General features: G+C 34.4%; 1 protein-coding gene across 2 annotated transcripts in view; it reads right to left on the bottom strand.

Annotated features, from left to right (window-relative positions):
- LOC129243000 (phosphatase and actin regulator 4-like) overlaps window positions 1-19,071 on the bottom strand; it is a 40,625-nt gene extending 21,554 nt beyond the window's left edge. For both annotated transcript variants that reach the window (XM_054880004.1, XM_054880005.1), the window contains exons 1-3: window positions 18,762-19,071; window positions 13,744-14,031; window positions 9,450-9,798 (exon numbers count right to left, since the gene is read on the bottom strand). In XM_054880004.1, the coding sequence (XP_054735979.1) occupies window positions 9,450-9,798; window positions 13,744-14,031; window positions 18,762-18,990 (866 nt within the window). In that variant the 5' untranslated portion in view covers window positions 18,991-19,071. The remainder of the gene's footprint in view (window positions 1-9,449; window positions 9,799-13,743; window positions 14,032-18,761) is intronic.
- Window positions 19,072-19,841: the final 770 nt, after the last annotated feature.

The following is a 19,841-nucleotide window of genomic DNA, read 5'->3' as shown; positions in this document are numbered from 1 at the left end:
GGCCCTGCAGTAAAATTATTCGCGCTTTAATATGAAATGCGGTGAAAAGCGAAGATAAAATGAAAAGCACATACATGTATTATTGTGCATGAGAGCATGCAAGTGTGCGGAAACCATAAAATTTTGTGAATCTGTTGCTGAAATTCGTTGTTGTATTAATGTTTTACACACAAAAGCATACAGCACGTGCATGCATAATAATAAGGAAATCTCAGCATTTGCACTCGTAACGCGCTGAACGAACGATACGCTATGGAGTCAAAAAGTTTAATTTAGTAGTTTCCCCGACGTAAGTATAATAATAAATATTGCACGGCAAAACAAAAAAAAAAACAAATTGCGAACAAAAAGAGCCACAAATACACACATGGAATTTTAGTTCAAGCCATAGGTACATTATCAATGTTCTTCTATAAATAGGAGATCCCACAGATTTTTACCACCTCGGAACTTCATCATCAGCATCATCATCGGTTCCTGTTTCTCGCACTGCAGCATAGGGCCTCAGTAAAACACCTCCATCTGATTCTATTTTTTGCAAGAAGCTTGATTTCCTTCCAAGTTTTTTCTGATTTTTCAACTACCTTCTGAACAGTACTCGTCCAAGATATTTTTGGACGGCCAACCTTGCGAGCATATTGTGGATTCCAATACAGTGCTTGACGACATATTTTATTTGCGTCCTTGCGAAGCGTATGCCCAATCCACCTCCCCTTTCGCAGTTTTATTATGTGAGCTACCGGCTGGATTTTGCACCTCACGTATAGATCGTCGTTACGTATGGTGTTGGGCCACCAGATCTTCAATATCCTTCGTAAATATCTGTTCACACAGCTTTCAATTTTTTTTCGATCCAATTATTGTGAGCCAGGTTTCCGATCCATACAAGAGTATTGATAGCACATTTGTCTTAAAGATCCGTAATTTTGTATGTACGCCGAGGATGCTCGAAAACCAGATAGCTCGCATACGCGCCGTTCGCTTTATTTATTCTGGCGATAACGTCTTGTTTCACATTGTCTTCAGTGGCAATGATACCACACAAGTAGGTAAAGGTGTCAACCTTCTCAATTTGATCACCATTTAAGAAGAACGGACGGCTGATAGTGCATCGAATTTTTGGAACTTAGATAGTTTTTATGAGTAGATTTCTCAGTGTAAAAATACGCTGGAAGTTTTCTATTATCGAACAGCTTATTTCAGTGATTCGAGCAGTTTATTTCAGTGATTTATGCCCTCAACAGATATGGAGTCCCACGCACAAATGCACTTGTTGATGGTGACTGCCGAAGTAAGTGAAGCATTAGAAGTTAACGAAAAATATTTTTTAATTAGACAACGAAATGTCTCCTGATTAAGAGCAAGTCAGTTTTGTCTCTGAGTGTCTGTAATTTGTATAGGTATTTTTATTTTATTTAATTTTTATATATTATAGAGTTATGCACGAAGATTATCTCTGCACACAATTTCTTTGAATTTAATGTATGGTATATAAATGTGAGAGTTTGTGTCATGGTTATCAGGGCAAGTCACTGTGCTGCCACAAAAGTTACTGTATAACCTTAATAAAAGGATGTAACCGAATGCACATTGAGGCAGTGAAATGTTTCTCCAGGAAAAGGTTATTGGCAAATACTTTCCTTCGGGCTCCTGACTTCATATAGCCACTTAAATTATTTGTACATTCTTAGCAAAGCTGGCTGGTAGTCATCCGTTATGCAACCTTCTGATTGAAAAAGTAAAACTAATATAATATAAATACGGGGATTCGTTACTATGTTCGCAAATTAATAAAAAAATCTCTGATACTACAGTAGAGTCAAAATCCTCAATGTATTGAAAAAAGGGGCTGAATACTGCCATTCTTTTTACATAATAATTTCTTTCCTACTCTTGCTAACGTTAGGCTATGTATACCATATATGTAAGAGTGTAAGCCAAATTTACAGAAGCTGCCTTTTACCCTCGTACACAAAGTTAATGACCTGCCTGCCATTGTTTGCCAACTAGAAACTGTTGTACGTATATATGGGGTAGATATAACTTTTGGTTTATGGTTTAAAAAATGAATAATCATTGGTCAGTCAGATGCTAACGGCACCAGTAGTAAAAAGTATGATTCAAAATGTACGGGTGCTTTAATTCAATCTAACACTAATGCATTCCAACTTTTGTGATTTACAATTTATTTGCGTACATATTTACATACAATTACCAGTACACATTAAATAACATAAGCAAAATTAAACAGAAATTGCGAGAGTTAAAGTCAGAAAAATTACGATCACACAAAAAAGGGAAATGCGCAAGGCGTAAAAAATGTTATGCCACAGCAAGCAGTGAAACATTTTTTGTAGCATTTTTTAAGTAGATTTACATGTACACATAGGCTTTCACAGCTTTCGCTCATTTCGTATCAGAGAAGGTAATGAAAAATTACAACTCCAATGTACTCATTTATACACCAGTAAAATTACCGGGCGCCATAGCAGAATGGATTTGCGCGTGGCTACAATTCGGTTGGGCACGTATTCGAAAACCACTTTGTTTTTGTATTTTCCAAAATGGTCACTCTACGGTAAGCAATAGCGCACCTCCATAAAAAAACTTCTTATACAAAACATATAGATATATACATAAATATAGACTAAACTTTCTAAGAAGGCTGAAAGTTAAAAATGCAACAGGATATTTATTAACAGGACAGACGTCGCGGCAAACAGGTAAGTTACCATATAAAAAGGTCCCATCAACTGCACGTTGTACTTTTGTATGTATATTTGATGTGGTAATGCATTTTCCCCTTAAATGCTTAAGTTATTAAATAAATGGCTGTATGTGTGTGTGTGTGAAATTAAGTGCTGTGGGATCTTCTTCCATAAATTTACATTATACATCAAATTTAAGGACGTAATGGTTACGTAAAGTAAAAAATTTAATAGCTCTCAACGTAGCGAATGATATTGAAGTCGAATAAAAAGTTAAGGTGAGTTAACCCACTCGAGACGGACAGCACACCGTGTGTGCAATGATATTGATTTGCAATTATCAGTCTGTCTGGATAAAGCAGGCGTGGGGACAAGACTCTATGAACATAAAAATTATCTTAGAAGTGTGTTAAGATAATATTTAATGTTACATAGTTTCTATTTAACCCCTAAAAGGAGAGACCCAAAGCCAAAGTCATCAGGTTTGGCAGAAAATGAGCAGTGATATTGAAAGTGCTGTAGTTTGCAGAAAAGATAAAAAAGAACCGAAGTGTCATATGTATGTTTAGTGATAGTGATTCGGAATATGAGAAGGAAATGAATATGAATACAGAACAGTTCGATGATGCATTTCATGATATTTTTGAGATAACGATTGGTAAGATTTTAAAGAAGATGAAAGTGAAAGCGAAATTTGAAGAACGTGAAACTGAAGTTAGTGAAGATACTGAGAGAAGCGCGAATGACGGTGATTAAAAAAAAATTTTTTTCTGAGCAAGCCCGGTCTCCAAAAAGTACCTAAAAGATTTGATCCGAACAACTTTTTGAACTCTTATCTGATGATAAACTTTTCTCTATGACTATATGTGAGACAAACAAGTACGGCGAAATGATCTTGAAATAATACAATGCAAGTCCAAAATAAACAAAACTGAGTTAAAATACAACCGGCACGAGCTTTGTTCTGATAACTTCGAGTTTATTTATTCAAAATAGTCCTCTCTGGCCTCGATACACTGTTTTGTCTAATCTAAATGCTTTTCGAAAGAGTGTTGCAGGTCATTGATCGGAATGTCCTTCAGGTACATACAAGCCTTTTGGATGGCCTCTCCTCTCTTTAATTAGGTCTTTCGAATGTTGAATTCTGAGCAATTTTTGGTCCCCAGCTACTTGTGCGGAATGAGACGTGCACAGACCTTTTGTAATCCCAAATAATCAGTTAAAATGCGATAAATCGATGTTTTGGAGATATTCAACTCAGATTCCATGAATTTCAACGATGACTTCGGTTCATTTGTGATAAATTTACGAAGAATTTCGATGGAGTTTTCGGTGGTTACTGATTTTGTTCATTGCCATTTACCGATGTTCTCCCAACCAACTCTGAAACGTGTAAATCACTCGTGAACTCTAGCACGGGATAGACAATCATCGCTATAAACTTTTTTCATCAATTTAAATGTTTCGGTAAACATTTTACCGATTTTAAAACAAAATTTGATATTAGTCTTTGTTCGAAACTTAGTTTTGTACCGATGACACAAACATACTGACACTTTAGACTCAATAACTTTATATTTTTTGTGACGCGGGTCTTGTTTATTTTGGACTTCACCTTGTAATATATATATATAATAATATAATAATAGAGAATAAATAAAATTATGAACTTAAAATTTGGATTTCATGTTAACTGACTATTTTTGGATTGTTGTTGATTGGATGAATATTATTCAATTTAATAAGGATTTCATATAAAATCCATCCCTCGCAATTAAAATATTCAGAGAAGCTACCTACACACACGGCGTGCAATCATCTTATTTGTACAAAGAAAGTTACAAAGCGATTCATTTTTATTGCAAACACTTTTTGAAATTTGAATTCTGGGGATGGTCTCTAAACATAAGTGCTGTCTCGAATGGGCTAACACGCAACATGTGCCACATCCATTTATATTCATGTAGATATTAGTGGAGCAAAATTAGTTATCCAATTTTGTTTTTGAATAAGTCTTTTTACGTGTTCCTTTGCTTGTCTGTTTGTATACTCTAACAGTCCAGTTCACAAGTGTCACTTGTGATTGATGTATGGCGAAAATTATAAATCTTCTGACTGGGTGATTAGTTTTGCGCCTCCGAGTATATTTATTCTTATCGAAAGAACGAAATATGCTTAATAAGTGAGTTTCGTAACGCTCGCAGCATATTGCAATTGCAAAACCAGGCATCTGTTGTTGTAATTCTTTCAGCATTTGAAGAAAATGAATCACACCAGAATTTATTTTTTCCTCATAATTCATTTTCGTGTGATCCATTTAAAAATTCTTTACATTATAATTCTTTATACTAAGAACATAAACATACATATGTTTAAAAAATCGAATAAAAACTTAATATCCGTTACATACATAAGAGTACATAAGCGCTTAGGCTTAGATTTGAATTGTTTCTTTATTTTGATTGCAAGCTTGCAGAGTTCACCATAATTTCAATTTTATATTTGTGTACATATGTATTTATGTATGTGTGCTTGTGAAATGTTGCAAATAATTTGAAATATAATATTAAACTGGTCTGTGCATCTTTTGTTGTGATACAAATAGTTCGGCATCATGCCAATAAAGGATAATGCAATTTCCATCAAAACATTTTCGTTGAAAGAAAATGTATGGTATGCCCATTAGGGTGGACGAATTTTTTTGCGCATCATTACTTACAGATTAAAGAAAAAGAAAAAATTGGAAGAAAGTTATATTGCAGCCCACAAAATTTTGAAAGAAGTTTACCTTTAATTAATACAAAATTTATTAGTTCGGAGAAAAAGAAAGACATTATTTTTGTAATTAGTTGCACCATTCACAATTTCAATGCCTTTAAATGTAGCCAATTATAATTTTCAAGAATATTCTTACATTCATAAATACTTAACAAACTACCTGCTTTTATTTAAACTAATTGTTATTATATCGACGGCAGCTGCCGTTGCCGAATAGCTTGCTGCGTGACTACCATTTGGAAGTGCAAGGATTCAAAGCCCCGGGCCTGAAACACCAAACGATAGGAAATGTTGCTTGTAATAGCGGTCGCTCTTCGGCGGGCAACGGCAAACCTCCGAGTGTATTTCTGCCATAAAAAAGCTCCTCATAAAAAGCATTTGCCATCCGGAATCTGTGATTAATTACATATTGCTAAATGAGCTCTTGTTGGTAACTTATGTATTTTTAAAATAACCTAGTAAGTACTTTCCCAACCTATAAGTCCATCTTTCAAGTTCATTGCCCCCAAAAGATGCGCTTTCATATTCTGATTTAAGCTGTATGTCAGGAAGTTTTCCATATCGTCTTAGTTATAGACATACCGAGCAAGTTCTTGTGCTTAAAAACCCTTTTCAAAGCAAAATTTTTTTACTACAAATTTTACTTTTCTTTCTCTTTTGATAAAAATTTCTATAGTTAGCAACTGAGTGTCTTACTAAGGGAGCCGATTTGACACGAGGAAATGGGAAAGCTGCTTACTGAGCAATCCTTTTTTATTGAATCATGGTCATAAATAAGCAAATCAAGAAAATTTGTGAATTCAAGTCAATATTTTTCATGTTTTATTTTTAGAAATAAAAACATAAAAAGTCTGCACAACATGTAAAGTCTTATAAAAACTGCTCTATAAAGATTGATTTAAATAACGCCCGTCAAATCCGTGATTGATTACTTATGTTTGAAGTGCACTTCACTCACGCACATTTGCTGCATTCTTTTGCATTCGACCTGCAAAAAGAATACCCAAAATCGGTTATACTTTACATTTAGGTGCAGTTTCACCATTTAGTATTCTTTAACAGGTCATACACTGCACTCAGTGCGTAACTAAGCCTTTAAAATAGCTGTTTGTCGTTACCCCGTTGGCTTTTCGGAGAAATATGCAAATGCATAAATATGTAAATATACAATTAGGCGAAGTATTTAGAAAGGTCTGGATAATTTTTCGGTTTATTTCAACGATGCAAATTATTCCAAATAGTTAGTGTTCTGACAAATTCTTATTTCCTGAGTGGCGCTCACATTCACATGCTGGTCTGACTTGCAGTTTTATATGAATGTAATGACAATTTCGAATATCCTACTAGAACGGAATCGTAGAAGCCATCGCTTTACTGCTGCATTAGATACTACATTAGGCCCATTAACAGCTATCATTTTTTTAGTCATCTAAAACGAATTTTCACCTAGGTGGAAAAACTACCGCTGCACGCGCCGCAATCAGCTATATTTTACATGCATACTAAAGCAAATGAAATGTACGTTAGGCAAAAAAAAAAATCAATAAAACATTTATTTGGGCATGCTTTTAATACATTCAAGTGCAAGTGTAGTAACAATTGGCAAAGTGACTTCGCTAGTCTACACACATACACGTAGAGTTAGGTACATACAAGTGGAATGATTTCTAGCGAAAAATGAAGGGTTCAATAAATGTGAAGGGATATTTGTATGGAAACAAGGACGTAGGGCTGGGTATTGGTTGTTTTTTTTTTTTCAATACTGCTAATAAACAAATAAAAATGAAATAAAAGTCATAAAGGAGTTAGCTTTGGAAAAATGCACGTGTTACTTTATAGGTAAATATAATATTTATGGAAAAAATTAAATACTTTTTAATTTGTTTATTTTTGTGGATTGACTTTGTTTTGTGTGCGACTGATATTGGTGGACAGCGATAGATAGACAGAGTAAGTAAGAAAGTAAATACACACAAAAAACCATTCAAATTGATAAAAAGAATCTAAATTATTACCATATTCTAATCCGTGGTCGTAGTATTGGCCTAATTCGGGGATAGTACGAATACAAAACAACAAATGCGGTTTATACCGATTTTTGTTTCATTTTTATTTTTTGGTTTTTGTTCGATTCGATATCGTTTTGCATTCATTTTAATTGTTTTTATTTTTTTTATTTTTTTTTTGTTTGCAAGTGAAAATAAGTAGGAAAAAGAAAGAAAAGAAGAAAATATAGTGAATAAAATTATGCAAGTTTATTTTTATTTGCAGGGAGGGTAGCGTTTGTTTGGTATTGCGTTTTTTATATTAGTACAAAAATTTGTAACGAACAAATATTTGTTAAAATATTTATAAGATTTGAGCCAAAGAGGGAAAAGTAAAACAAAAAAAAATGTAAATGCAGATAAGGAATTAAAAAACAATGTATGGGGAATGGACTGGGCAAAAAATCACTGTCATTTGGGAAAACTAAATTTAGGTCGACTTTTTTTTGTGAATTAAGTCTAAAAATAAAGTAAGCTCAAAAGTTTTTACAAAAAAAAATTTATGTTTTCACAATTTGGGTTAAAATTTTATGAAATTATTTTTATAATTGAGTTTTGATTAAAAAGTTAATGTGAAATTAGTTTTTTTGAACTTTTCCTTTCCTACCCTTATCTTAACGAGAAAAATACAAGAAAAAGAGAGGGGAAGGATAGTGGTTTTCTTTCTTTGCAGCTAAGTTTTAAACTAACCTCTCATTTAAGCGCCACACCCACTGATAGCTTCTCAGAAAACATAGTTTTATTTTTCTTCGTTCGCGGCTACAATCATGATAAGGCTCAACTCCACTGACTGAGAGAAACGCTTGACTCAATCACTCAAGCAGAAGACAAGACAATATATTGTGAGAATAGGACAATTGCACACTTTCCGATTTTTCATTGCCTCCACAACCACTTATGAAGGCAGTGGAAGGAGTGGATATCCATGACGTAAAGTCTTCGTACGCACACAGGAGTGGAACCTAGATTCAAGAACCTATTGTGTCAATAGACATAAACGCGGCTTCTCCTTAAAGAAATGCTCAGGCAATTCCAGGGTGGAAATCAGCCGAGGAGGATGAATTTTATAGTGTTAGTGGTAGCATACCGCACATAACACTGGTGTGATTGACCTTTGATAATGTTTCTGACATTTCGACTTCAACACCTCATTCAAGTTGCACGCAAGCCTCTTTTATTTAAGGCAAAAGCCGTACTAATCTTGAAGTGCATAGAGAGACTAAACCGCTCGAAGGCTCATAACTTTCGGTTCCTCTGGATACCGGATTGCAAAGGTATTCATGAGAAATAGAAAGCTGATAGAATAGCTACAGAGTGCGCTATAACGGTATACATATATCAATAGGCCTGGATCCCTTTCTTGTGGTGGGGCAACTAGCCATAAAAGAGCAGAGTTCAAGCTAATTTACTTTTACTGTCACTACAAATTTTCCTATGAATAAACCCAAAGTGCTTACAGGCATCCCCATGAGCCATGTTCAAACTTACTGAGAAGTGGTAAGCAGCTCATGACACTTTTGCGACTCATCTCCAGAGACCTCTACTATGCGACTGCTTCTTGAGTGCATTCATTTACTTTTCTAGTTAATAGAATTTTTCGAAGCCTACATTTTTTTCATACGATGTAAGAAAAGATATTTTAACCCAAAATTGTGTAAACATTCTTTACGTAAAGTAATGATTTCAATGCATAACAATAATAATAAAAAAGAAGTGAAAACGAAGCGTTTTTGGAGTTACGCAAATCACGATTTTATATTTCATTTTTTGACGCAAAAACAAAGAAATTTGTAAGCCGCATGCATATAAATTTGTAAAATTTACTCTCCCGGACTGATTTGTTATGCGTTGCAATCATTGACTTTTTCAATATTCAATTCGATGCCCTCTCCCCGCCATGATTTCTATAAATACTCACTTAAGCGAATAACTGTTGGTTGCATCCTGGCGCACTACCAATGGTCGCTGACTAGCCGATGTGGCTGCGCCACCACTACCGCTACCACCACCCCCACCACCTTGTTGTACATTGCCATTGGCGTTACTGTGATCCTGTGTGGGCGTGGCTGGTGATGAGGTGGACGTTTGGCCGGTCTTCTTCTTCAGTGCCGACTTAAGAGGAACTGCATTTGGTTTTGGCTCTTTGGCTGGAATTTCCTCAACGCGCTGTGTATCGACATGATTGGGATGTAATGATTGTTGTTGCTGTCGCAACTGGAACATATACTCCTCATCGGAGTCTAGTTGATCATCGTCAGGTTCATGATCTGGGAAATATAGATAATTGTACAAATGCAACTACTCATATATGCATGTAAAGATAATTTAAATTAAAATAATATAGTATATATTTCTACAAGCATTGGAAATGACAAGCGAGCTGTTTGAAATTTGATTGAAAATCAAAATAAAATGTAATTTGTATGTATGTGTGTACTCATAGGTATTGCTAAAATGAATACAGTACAAGATTTGTTCATAAAGGAATCCTCAAGAGCATCATTAACACTTTAGCACAAGTAAATAATTCGCAATAAAAATTGTTTTAACGACGCCCATTTAAAGCTGATGACATGAAAATGGAACAATGACACTTTTTATGAGCTTTAGAGTTGTGTGGGCCGATGAAGTAAATGAAATTAGTAAAGAAAAAAATTGAATGGGCATTAAAACAATGGAAGAAGTGAATGAAATGCAAAATTTAACAAAATGAATGAAAGAAAAAATTCTGCAGATATACACGAATTTCGGTAAGAACTTTTTAAACTAAAAACGTGCAGCATAAATTAAACGATATTCACAAAACGTAAGGTAAAGAATCATAATAAAGGTTAAAGATAAGAGAACAAAGGACCATTTGTAATAAATGTAGGTAGCGTAACTGTTACGCTTTTTTCAAAAGAGTCACTAAGTAATTCCTATATTTTCACCGATATGTTTTCAGTCAATAACAAAAAACAACCAAAAACAAAAAAAAAACAGTCTGTCTTATATCTTTTCGTTAAAAAAATTGTTAAATTTTGGTTTTTGTTTTTTCAGTCAGATATAAAATTTAAAACTTGCTTTTATTTTTTCCCTGAAATATAAAAGTAAAAATTTGACTTTTATTTTGGCGGTCGAAAGTAAAACTTAAAAATGTATCCGCTCTTTGCAAAATAACATTAAAAGTTTAAATGTCATTCGTATTTTTGTTTTTTTTTTTTTTTTGAGTAAAAACTAATACTGAAAATAATTATATGTAAAATCTGTCATCGGTGGCCTGAAAGGGGAACAACGGAGTATTTTTTTATATATTTTTTTTTAAATCAAAACATGAAGTGCTGTTATGAAAATGTTAACTGCTATTTTTGATTGAAAAAGTTCAGCTAAAAAATTCACTGTTATTTTTGATCGAAAAGTAAACTAAAATTTCAGCTTTTATTTTTGACAGGAAAAATTGAGCTGAAATTTTAAAAGTTTAAATTTAAAACGAAATGTGAAATTTTAACCGTTACTGTTAACCTAAAAAATTAACTGTTATTTTTGATCGAAAAGTAAACTAAAATTTCAGCTTTTATTTTTGACAGGAAAAATTGAGCTGAAATTTTAAAAGTTTAAATTTAAAACGAAATGTGAAATTTTAACCGTTACTGTTAACCTAAAAAATTAACTGTTATTTTTGATCGAAAAGTAAACTAAAATTTCAGCTTTTATTTTTGACAGGAAAAATTGAGCTGAAATTTTAAAAGTTTAAATTTAAAACGAAATGTGAAATTTTAACCGTTACTGTTAGGTAGGTAGGTGAAATAGTTGAAATGCCGGTCTGGCACTCCTCAAGTAGCACTAAAGCGCCGTTTTGATACCATTATGAGACCTCCAACAGGCAGATATCTGCAGCCAGCCAAAGCTGTTGATATAGTGGAAGAGATTGATTAGATTTAGGTTGGCGCATTGCCCCAGACTGTCGAAGAAAGGAGCCCCCAGTGACCTTAGTCGTCTAGCTGCCAAACCTGGATATTTACAGAGAAAATTCTCTACAGTCTCCTTCTCTGAAAGGTCCCCACAGCTTCTGCAATGTGTGTGTGCCGATCGTCCAGTGACCGGTAAATACAGCTACGAGCTTGGAACTTGAATGGCGAGGAGTCCAAAAGGCTTTCTGAGTCTTTCGTATATCGTATTGGGGCCAAAGGGTTTTCGAAATAGCACATGAAGAAATGGAGCTCCATCTTTTCTGTGCTTTCCTGAGAAATAATTTGAGCAGTTCCCCTTTAACAACTATCAAGGGGATGCCGATGACCAGGTAGGAGGTCTCTGAGGCATATTCACTGTTAATAAAAGTCAAATTTTAAGTTTCCATTTTGACTGGGAAAATTAAATTATTAATATTTTATTTTATTTTTGTTTTGTTGAAAAAGAAAACGAAACTAAAATCTTAGCTTTTATTTTTCACCGAAAAAAACCAAAGTCATTTTTAATTTAAAAAAATAATAATTGGTCAGAAAATGTCGGTTAATTGCTGACTTTTTGAAGAAATCAAGAAAATTAATATCATATAAGATTTATTTTCCTTGGCTAACAAGCATCCAAAATTCCTACATATAAGGTGGGGCAAAATTAATCACCCCACTGAACTAGACACCTGTCGTATACAAACAGACAAACAATGGAACGCGTGAAGGTCAAATTTCCATCATTCAAATTCATTTTGTTTTTTACTTGGTAAAAAAGTTATTCACAAACAAAACGGATGATTAATTATGCGCCACCTTGTACCCACGTAAAATAAATAAATTTGTTCCGGCAATTTTTTTGATTAGAAATTACGGTTCGAAACCGTAAGAAAAACACTCGATTTTTAAATGTTTTCAAATTCCACATGTTTCCCGTTTTTACGTTCACTCAAATACGGCAAACCTTATAACTTTGATTTCAGTATAAAAGCAAAATGTCGTCAAGTGAATTTATGTGATTTATAAGTCAATAAATGCCATATTAAAATTCCCAACGAGTTCGAGGTGGCCCACCTAGCGTTTAGTTTGGCTATAAATGAAATTTTTCGCAAAATTTTTTCCAATAAACTTTCTTCTATATAGAAAGAGCAGACCTTGCCAATAAGCGTGGGAAACCAAACCATTTCGTTGCAAATGCTTCCATTTGCATTCATGACGGTCACCACAATTTTTCAGTATATTTTCGCACATATAAATTTCGATTTCATGGATGGCCATCATTTATATCTGGGTGGCTAGCGTAGGATATACATTTCACGGCATACCACAAAAAATAAATTAACAGAGTGAAAATGCAGCTTCTGGGTGGTTAACTGGCCTCAGCGTTTGGCTAATCATAAGACTTTCGCAGAATCCGAATGTTTTTAATACTTCTACTTCACAACTTTGTTCAAGCGAAAAACTAACCATCTTATCAATGTTAAATCATTTTTCCATTTTTTAATCGATAATTCACATTCCAAACGCTATATGGACCAACTCGCATATTAAAAATATTATTTATTTAACACTATCTCTGATAAAAAAAGTAGTCCATAGGATACGAGTGTATTTATACTTTTTCTCCATCACTTCCTTGAGTTTTTTTTTTAATATAATTCTTACAAGTTTCACCTTCAAGAAGTTTTTTGACCATGAAAAAGTATTCAACTATTAGTTGATTTTTTTAAAACCGCACATAAAACCAGTTTTCCAAAACTTATAAGTGCATTAAAATCGTCTGTATATTTCTTTGTTTCGTAAAAATGTTTGGGTTTACAAACGTTGTCGTAAAATAACAAAGTTATAAATTCTTGAAATTGTAAACTGCAGAATACCAAAGTATCAAAATATCTGTCAATAAAAAACAAGCCTAACCGAATTAAAGGAGAAGAACTATCAGTACACTCGTGTCCTATGGGCTACAAAACAGTAGAATTTCTATGAGAGAGCACCACCTGCAAAAAAAAATGTTCAGTGAAAACTTTGAACGACTTTATAACAGCATTTTTTTTAAATTGAACTAATCAAATTTCCCAAACTTCAATGTAATCTAGAGGAATAACGTTTTAGGCGGACTCAGTTGATGATGCTTGCATGTAACATATGCATAAAAAATATTAAAAAAAATTAAATCTTATATTCCTTATTTTTCAAATAAACGTTTTTCTTTTTCTTCAAATCGTATGCCATTTGTAGAAATATATTTTATGTATTATATTTAATAAATCTCGCAATGCCTACCATCATAATCATAATCCTGATAGCCTTGATCATTCATCACACCCGGCCCATGTGCGCGGCCAGCTATCAAGGTTGGACTCGGTGTGGAGAACATGGGCGGCGGTGGGATTGGACCAATTTCCGACACTGGTATCGGTGGTTCTGGCAATTCGGAGAGTAATACACCGCCAGCACCTACATTGCCCCCACCTTGGGCATTCGCCATTTTGCCATCGGACGCGTAGGGTGGTGGCGTACTGCCGGGCGGACCGCCGATAACATTACTCACTACAGCGCCGCCATCTGGATCTGAAAACGGAAAAGATGGAGAAAAATAGCTGATAATAAGTGCAGGGAAATGAGTGAATGTGGGAATAATTAATAATAATTAATTACGTATGTATGTATATTATTTATGTTCAAGGAAGATATCTGTAAATTGGGTTAGTGCGTTGGAATTTGATACTTAACAAGTTAGTAGATACAGATATTCATCTAAAGCTCATATTTCTTGTTCGATGCTTGTAAGAAAATTAAAACCAAATAATCACTGATGAAAACGAACAATGAAAACAAGAAGCTGCAAATAGGTTTGTTCTGCTAGCACAACGACAGAAGGAGATTTCGCTATAACAAAAAAACTTTGTAGTTAATTAATTAATTTTAATATCCTACTTGAAGTCCTTTCTTCGAACCACATACGTAAAAGTATTGCAGCTTCTTGTCTTTATAAATTCTTTGCCAACGACTAGGTATTAAGCGTAAAGCTCTTAAGACTATTTGCTGAATAGGTATTTGATAGTTTTATTACTATTTTAATTAGTTAATACTCGCATTTGAATACTAAAAAAATATAATAATAATATAATATAATGTGCATCTGTGTTCATGAAAAAATACATATATTTTTTATAAAAATATATTTTAATGCATACTTCAACTTGACCTTAGTTGCAAACTTTTATAAAATTTTAAAAATTTAAATATTTGTAAAATTGTTTTAAGTTTTAAATATTTAAAATTTGTTCGCCAAAATTTGTAGCAAAATTCTGGATATGCTGTTTTGTAGCTCATTGAATATTATAAAATATTGCGGCAGTTTAAAGTTGTTAAAAAACTCGCGTACATTTTTTATAATTTGTTCGGTTAAGGGTGTTATACAATTTCTTCTATTTAAGGATTGCTCGAAGTTTGTTATATGAAGAAAATGCACAAGACAACCAGAAAAATAAATCTCAAAAAACAACGTGAGCTACTACAAGTTTGGAAAATTCAATGAGCTATAAATTTGCAATTTTTTTTTAAATTCTGATTAAAAAGTTTTGTAATTTTTATGAAAATTGGGCACGAGTAAAGCACAAAATATTTTAGACGCCTATTGAGATTAGCGCGCCACAAATTGGAGCACTGCCATAGAGTTATGATATCATAGAGCTTTATGCCCGTTAGTGCTCGAATTCGAAACTCTGCGCACCAAATTATAAAACCATTTGCCCTTTGGAAACGGAATAAAAATGTAGGTTTATCCATCAAAACGCGCACCACAAATAGCAGAAGGAGCTCGGCCACTAAACGTCAATTATTATTATTGTGTTATGCTAGCTGTAGTATGCAGATACCCTTGGATATCAAATGACAAATTTTTAGATTTCAAAACCGTTAGCAAAAACTCTGTCGTTCGCTAGATCTAAGATTGGTATTTTCGCAAAACTAAAGATATTTAACATAATATTGAGTAACAACTTTGATCAGAATAGGGAAGGAACACTTCGCTTATTCTGATCCCTATGCGTTTGGTGTGACTTCTTTGATCCAATGTTTGCAAAATATTATTCGAGCTACAAAAGTAAAACACATCTCCAGCATATTTTATAAGAGCAAGTCATTAAAGAAGGTGAAACGAATGGGTCTGGAATGGAAGAGAAAAATAAGACAAAGTATCTGTGTTCATCAAGTAAACAGTGAGTGCACGCAAGTCTCCATACCCATGTCACTGTTGAGAGTTATAAATGTGCAGTAGTAAACGACTTCGTTAAGCAGCATTAACATAGATAATAGTACCAGCATTGAAATCCCAAGCATAATCTCTCTTGTCAACAAGTGCGTTTTTGAACAAAGTAGGCGATTTGGCGGTAAAGTTCTCTACCGTTCAATGAAAATACATTTTCTTAGTTTCGCATTGTGCTCATTTTATTGTGTATGTAATGCAGAAGGACGAACTCTAAGAGTATCCAATTGGACGGACCTTGGAGTGTTTGAAAGTATGTTTTTGTGGATAATTTATGTAAATTTGCGAGTTATCGATGGACAAGTGGTATGAGTTACATCGTTATAGTGCAGAGGATAAGCATCCAGCTCTTCTACACAGATCATATCGAAGCAAGCAAGGCAGCCCAGAAATCCAATTGCTAGAATTAAAAAGTTTTAAAGCGGTTTAAAACGGTAAACAATTTTAACGGTTGGGTACCCGTTCATATGTATTAAATGGTCTTTCAAAAGTGACCCCTATATGTCAGTAGTGAATAATTCCTAGACGGTACCATTTTTTATGTCATCTTTGACACTTGCCAAGTAGAAAAATATACAATTTTACACAATAGAACAACACAAAATTATTATGAAAATGGCCGATTGATTGTTCTTAAAACAACATAACGCAAAATGCGTGATTTGTTTGGTAGAAGTAATTGTCCGAATGAGTCAAAAATCAAAGGCTAGGGAAATAATTTCAAGAAACTGATTCTGTCGAGAATAGAAAAAGGACTGGCAGACCACACCATATCACAAAGTTAGCAATACTTTACAAATTTCAACATCGATATCTCGACGTTCGCAACGACTAAGCATTCATGAATTGACTGTTAGGTGAATACTAAAATAATGACGATGTCATTTTTCATAAACAAAAATGCTAAAAGCATTATTTTCAGTAAAAATAGTGAAACCTAAAAAAATCTAAATGTTTAATTTTTATTTTAAATTATTTACTAAGCAAGAATCCAGTAGAATATAATCCATGAAACGCTATCAGAGCATAAGATCCTAACAAAACCCTAGACATTCTAAAGACATAAGAACTTCCAAAACAATTCATACTGTTGAAGTGACCGTCCTTTACCAGATATAAATTCGACAAATGTTTGACGGAAAACGACGTGATTTTTTTGACCTTGCTATATTCGGAGCTCTCCACTTGCACGCCCGAGGTCTGGATAGCGTGTCGTACTCATAAACTCATGAAACCATGCCTCATCTCCAGTAATGATGCGTTTCATGAAAGTTGGGTCGGATTCGGTCTTGGGAATCATGTCTTTGGCGATATCAACGCGTTCCCTTTTTTGCATGAAATTCAGGTCCTTTGGGACCAATTTTGCAGCAAGATTGCGCAAACCCAAATAATTAACTACAATGTCCTCAACGGATCCATAAGTAATATTCGAGTACTCTACCAGATCTCTGATAGTTAATTTGCGGTTATTGCTCAATTTTTCTTGCACTTTCTTGAGGTTTTTTTTTCAGTTTTCGATGTCGACGGCCTGCCTTTTCGACGCGTTTATGCGACTCGTAAACGGCTGTCGGCTATTTTCTTTCGAGTAGCATTATCGAAACAGTTTCCCAACATTTCTAGGTTTTCACAACACACAATCCATTTTTAACGCAAGGTAGATTTACTCAAGACGGTGTAACTTTTAGAAATGTCAAGCAGTGACGATAAAGTTGTGGTAGCAATTTTAATCACAGATGTGGCAGATTAGCAACAAACAGAACTTAAATCAGTTGTTCAACAGTTGATTCAGAGTGCATTCTGGCGTTTGTTCCAGGTTACAAATCCGATAAGTTCCAGTAACGTAAAAGTGATTGTCGTTGTCGTGGTAATTCTAATTGGAGTCGGTTACACCGCAATGCTAAATGGCCATGCATATTTTGTTGAACTCGGCCAAAGCCCCACCAAGTAATAAAATGTATCCATCCTGAAGCAGTATGGGCGCTAGATGCATCAGGTTCACAATACACGAAAAAGTATGTAGATTACGAACTTTGTTGTATTCCTTCTAAAACTATCAAACACGTACAACGTTTACTTTATACCCCACTTATCCGCCACAGATTCTCTTAAATGTTATGTAACTTATGTACTCGTATAAAGCAAACAGGGCAATAAAACGTTTGCCTTAGTTCACAAGAATATGATTTACTGCATCGCTATGTACCAAGTATAATCTTATTGCTGCAATTTTATGGCGGAAAAATGTTAATAGTGCAGGCAATTTGCATAATTGGATTGCACTGTACACTTACGTTGTGTTAGTATGCACGCCACGTACAGTTGTATGTAAAATCGTTCTACTTTTAAGTTTTAATCAAATTTATATTTGTATGTCAGCTTCTAAGACTTCTGCATACACATTTAAATACAAACTGAATTTGAATTAAATTTAGTAAACGATTAGAATCAATAAAATAAATTGCATGGTGGAAACAGTAAGTTGATAAATAAGCTGTGGCCGTAAGCCGATTAAAATGAAAATGATATGAAATGAAATAATGTAATAATTATTGAAAATTGTTTAAATGATTTGCGCTTAATTTTCTTCTCGCCTGCATGTATGTAACAAGTTGCGTTTAGGTTTCTAATTTCATTTTGGTCAGAGTTCACTTACACTCACACCTGGAATATTTACGATTTTAGCACACAATATAATATTTTAAAATGATATTTGGTTTTTGTTAGAAAATATAGTTTAGTGCCCAATTCTACTGAGTTAATAATTCAAGCAGTTTCAAAAATACTTTCTACATTTGCATATTTGTATGCTTATAAGTGTGTGTGTGTGTGTGTGTGAGTGTATTAATAACCGTGTATGATCTCCTTTACAAATCGAGCAATATTTGCTGAAACTACAAAATTTGCGCTACTTTTTTGTATGTGTGCATTACATACAGTGTAACATAACGAATACAATTCTGTGTATTCGTAGTTCGAAAATCCTTAAATGCAACAAAAAACTACGAGTAAGAAATGCCAAAAAGAAACTTACAATGCTCATTATGATAACAAATGTTCACGCGACGTGACACTTTGTTGGTGCCAAGCGTATTGGGGCGTTCCAATTTGGAATTCTGTGTATGACCGCCATCATGCTGATCACGACCGCCAGTGTTGCTACTATTTCCGCTGCCGCCACCGCTACCGCCACCAGTGACATGTGTCACGTGAGTGTGATTTGATTGCGGGCCGCTACTACCGCCACCTGGTGGTGGCAGCATCGAACTCTGACATGATGGCTGTTCGGTATTGGGTGATAGTGTGCCATTACCACCGTATGGTGCATCAGTCTTGTCTTTTCGGGGTTCTGTTGGGGAAAAAGAAAATACGACGTGAGAAACGTGTGAGCATAGACGAGTTCGGAATGTGTGAGAAAAGTTTGAGAATATTACTATATTATTTAGAAAGTTGATACTTTTTTACAAAAAAAACAAAAAAATTATCCTTGGATTTTGGATTAGTCAATCTATGTCGAATTTAGATTATCTTACATTGAGATAAGAATTGGGTAGTATAAAGAATATTTCTACTTTACAGAACGACCGGTGACAGCTGCGCTGTTCCGGTATGATATTCTAAGTCTAACATGGACCCCATCATTCCGTCAGCACAATAAACAGTGCCAGTGATTCAATATATATTTCGAATAGCTCGGAAAGTTTATAGGTTATGATTATACATTGCTAGCACTTTACATACTATAAAAAAAACGAACACGGAGGAGTTTGAAGATGCGCGACACGTTCACTTCTACTGTCCACAGTTCGCAAGTGAACGTTAGGAGTTAGCCACGATCTTTGGAAGACAGCCAAGTTTGACAAATTTAATTGGCAGTATGAGCAATTCAAAACATTGCTGGGATGACACGTGCAAGTTTGTCAAGCAAGTGTTGCGTACGCTACACAAGCAGGACGAAGAAAGGCGAACAATAGAGCTGTTTCAGCAGCGGCAGCTAAAGCTATATAATATAAATACCCTGGTCCGCATCTGATAACACCGAACTTCCCGTCAAGTGCTGAATTGAAGATGAAATAGTGTTTCAGACGAGATCAGCTCAGACGTACCGGCGACA

Source organism: Anastrepha obliqua, chromosome 3 (assembly GCF_027943255.1).
Source record: "Anastrepha obliqua isolate idAnaObli1 chromosome 3, idAnaObli1_1.0, whole genome shotgun sequence".
NCBI lineage: Eukaryota > Metazoa > Arthropoda > Insecta > Diptera > Tephritidae > Anastrepha > Anastrepha obliqua.
This window is presented reverse-complemented; position numbering and strand designations above follow the sequence as displayed.